The sequence below is a fragment of the Amaranthus tricolor genome, chromosome 6, assembly GCF_026212465.1.
Source record: "Amaranthus tricolor cultivar Red isolate AtriRed21 chromosome 6, ASM2621246v1, whole genome shotgun sequence".
NCBI classification, from domain to species: Eukaryota; Viridiplantae; Streptophyta; class Magnoliopsida; order Caryophyllales; family Amaranthaceae; genus Amaranthus; species Amaranthus tricolor.
Window position 1 is genome coordinate 9,916,151 of NC_080052.1, and position 3,062 is coordinate 9,919,212.

At 38.5% G+C, this 3,062-nt stretch overlaps 1 protein-coding gene across 1 annotated transcript; it reads right to left on the minus strand.

The window, feature by feature from the left end:
- Positions 1-491: 491 nt before the first annotated feature.
- LOC130816039 (putative glycerol-3-phosphate transporter 5) lies at positions 492-2,693 on the minus strand. Its single transcript, XM_057682609.1, has 2 exons — positions 1,457-2,693; positions 492-1,357 (listed from the first exon to the last, which is right to left on the minus strand). Exons 1-2 carry the CDS (start codon positions 2,421-2,423, stop codon positions 822-824), a joined length of 1,503 nt encoding a protein of 500 aa, XP_057538592.1. The 5' UTR covers positions 2,424-2,693; the 3' UTR covers positions 492-821.
- Between the last annotated feature and the right edge of the window lie 369 nt (positions 2,694-3,062).

A 3,062-nucleotide genomic window follows, 5' to 3' on the forward strand; every position in this document is an offset into this window, starting at 1 on the left:
GGAAGTTTGAAGTGCAAAGAGTGTTTTTTTTAGTTCACTGGGAAATGAGTGTCTAGTTGATAGCATAGGGTTACGGGGAGTATTTGGAAGATAAGTGTGACCTCCTTCTAAAGCTTGTACTCAAGAACTCTAACGGCCCGTTTGGTCAACGATACTGATCGGTGATAATGAGAATGATTTATAGTGTAATTCATCCAAAATTGATTTGTTATTGTTTGAACTGTTTGGTTTGCTCATGTGCTACAGCCTACAGATGATCATCTAAAACATGGAGCGTATTTTGTCCAGGAAAGCTTCTCAAAGATGATCATCTATTGTCTGCATGTAGATGTTGTATCCTCTGATCTTTTTTCTTTCAGAAACTTTGCAACCTAATTCTATTATCTTTCAGAATTTCTGGATTTTGGAAACCAACTAATTAATCTGATTTTGTGGCAACCAAGTTCAAGAAACGAAACCTGCTGGAGAGGAGTACTTCTATGGCCAAAAGGTTTACCATCTAAGGAAAACATCACTTATTCCAGTGCAGTAAATTACATGAGCTATCTTTATCATTATATAAGAAACTACATCCGTCTAAAAGATTTGTTCTCTAAGAATGTGTGTAATCCAACTTCACATCTACTCATACTGTATTCACATAAAATCTGTTTTGAAAGAGAGACATCCTCTATGCACATTGCACAATGAATTCACAACTGTGATAAAATAGTGTTGCCCGGGTGATGCAAGCATGGAGAGCAACCAAAAAACACCATGATTGTGGTCGGACATGCTGTGAGATGCACCTCACTGATCACAACAGGAAGCAATACATTGGATCAGTGAACAGCTCCATTCATTTGTATTCTATATTTCCTCTCTTGTATCTCCGACTTCACAGCAGGAATTAACGACACTGTGGCTATGAAAATTGAAGCAATAAGCACTGCAAACACATAATTCCAACCGCTGGTCGAAATATAACCAACTAGAACTGGACCAATAGCTGCCCCAATCGAACCAGTTCCATCTATTATTGCTGTAACTGTAGCCAATGCGCGAGAGTTCCCATTAATGGCAGATTGTGTCCCAAGATCAGCAGCCACAGCAGTTGTTATCAAAGCATACGGTCCATTTACAAGTGTACCCGAAACAAACATCAAAATATTATTGGAGAACATCGAACTGCTCCCGTAAACACGATAGAGAACAAGGGCTGGAACGGATAACAAGAGAAATGAAACTGAAGTAATTGCCCGAGCCTCAAGTTTATCAGAAGCCAAACCAGCCAATACTCCTCCAAGAACACCACCAAAATCAAATATGGTTGACAGCATTCCAGCACTTTCATGGGACAAGTGCACACCAGCAACAGCTTCAAGTTCATCATAAAACAACAACTATGTCAAAATTTGATCATTGCACTAATAAACAGCAGAACCAGAAACTCTAAAATCAATGGCAGTATTATTACCTGTATGTCTTATATAGAATGGCAACCAATACAAAAATGTGTAAGCTACAAGCTTGGAGAAAAACAAACAGATAGCAAAAGAAGCAACACCAGGCAGTTTCCAAGCTTCAATAAACCCGATCGCATCCGTCGAATTGATATCCTGCATTTCAAAGCTCTTAACTTCTTCCAAAGGCTTTCTATCCTTAGATTGCAGAAGACCCAAATGCTCAGCATCCCCATTATCAGAAACCTCAACTGGATTCAACTCAATCTCACTCGAAATTGATAGATCAATAAGCTCAGGGCTCACAACTAGAAACATATAGACAATAATCCCAATCAAGAACACTAACAATCCAGGCCAAAAGAATGACCAACCCCACCCAAATTTCAGCATAGAAGAAGCAACAATTGAGCCCACAATATTACCAACAGAAGTATGAGAGTTCCAAGTCCCCATAATCAAACCTCTTTTTGATTTTCCAAACCAATTACCCACAACAGCAACAACAGAAGGCCACCCAGTAGACTGAAAAACACCACAAAAAATCTGAACAAGCACAAAATACAAGAAATTATGAATGCTAAACCAATAGCCACATCCGAAAGCTACAGTAAAAAGAGCACTTAACAACATCCCATATGAGAGAAAGAGTCTAAGATCAGTAATATCGGCAAAATGGCCAGAAAAGAACATCCCAATAGCATAAGAAGATAAGAACGCAAGATCAAGCTCACCTAAAAGATGAGTTCCGAGAGATCCATTAAAAGGAGGCCAACCCATTTGAGAAAAGTTCAAATCTTGAAGTGGGTTGGTGTCATTTTTGGAGATTTCAGGCCCAAGAACTGATTTGACAATGCTGGGGGGTTTGCGAGAAGCATGGAGGGAGGCATAGGCAAAAAAGGTGATTATCAGGATTAGGGATTTGTGAAAGCAGAGACTTTTTGGGAGGATAGAAAGAGATGGGGGTGATTCTGGGGACATTTTTCATAATAGAGGTATTGTGATTTGTGAATGATGATGATGTAGTAGAATTCGAAATTTTCAAGGATGTTTGTTATGAGTTTGATCACTTTTCATTGCTTCTTGTTGCAGCGGATAGTTACCCTGAATTTTTGACGTTTTAACAAGCAAAGCAAAGAGGGAAATGGTACATCCGTACAGGCGTTGAAGTGGAATTGAATACAACCTGACGAAGTCGAGGATTGATCCTGCGACCTTGCACCTGCACCGGGGATGGCAATTGAGTCTCAATCCGCTCCGTTCCGAGAAAAATATCTAACTCCAAATTCGATTATATAGTCCGAGTCTAATTATTAGATGGATCAGAGTTGGATTACAAAAAAATCTGATACTTCGACCCGATTTCGACTCTGGCTCAGACTTCAATCCTACTCCAACTTCGACTACAATCGACATCCAACTCCGAATTAAAGTTTAATCAAATCAAAAATAACTTTATTTGACCAAATATGAAAAAGTGGAATTTGAGTTTAAGCAAATCAAAAAAAAAATTTTGACAACACTTGATTCACTAATAAAGAGTTATACGACATCTACATCAGAGATAAAAATTAGCAACTATATAACAACTTTGACCAAATAATTTAATATTAACAAAAC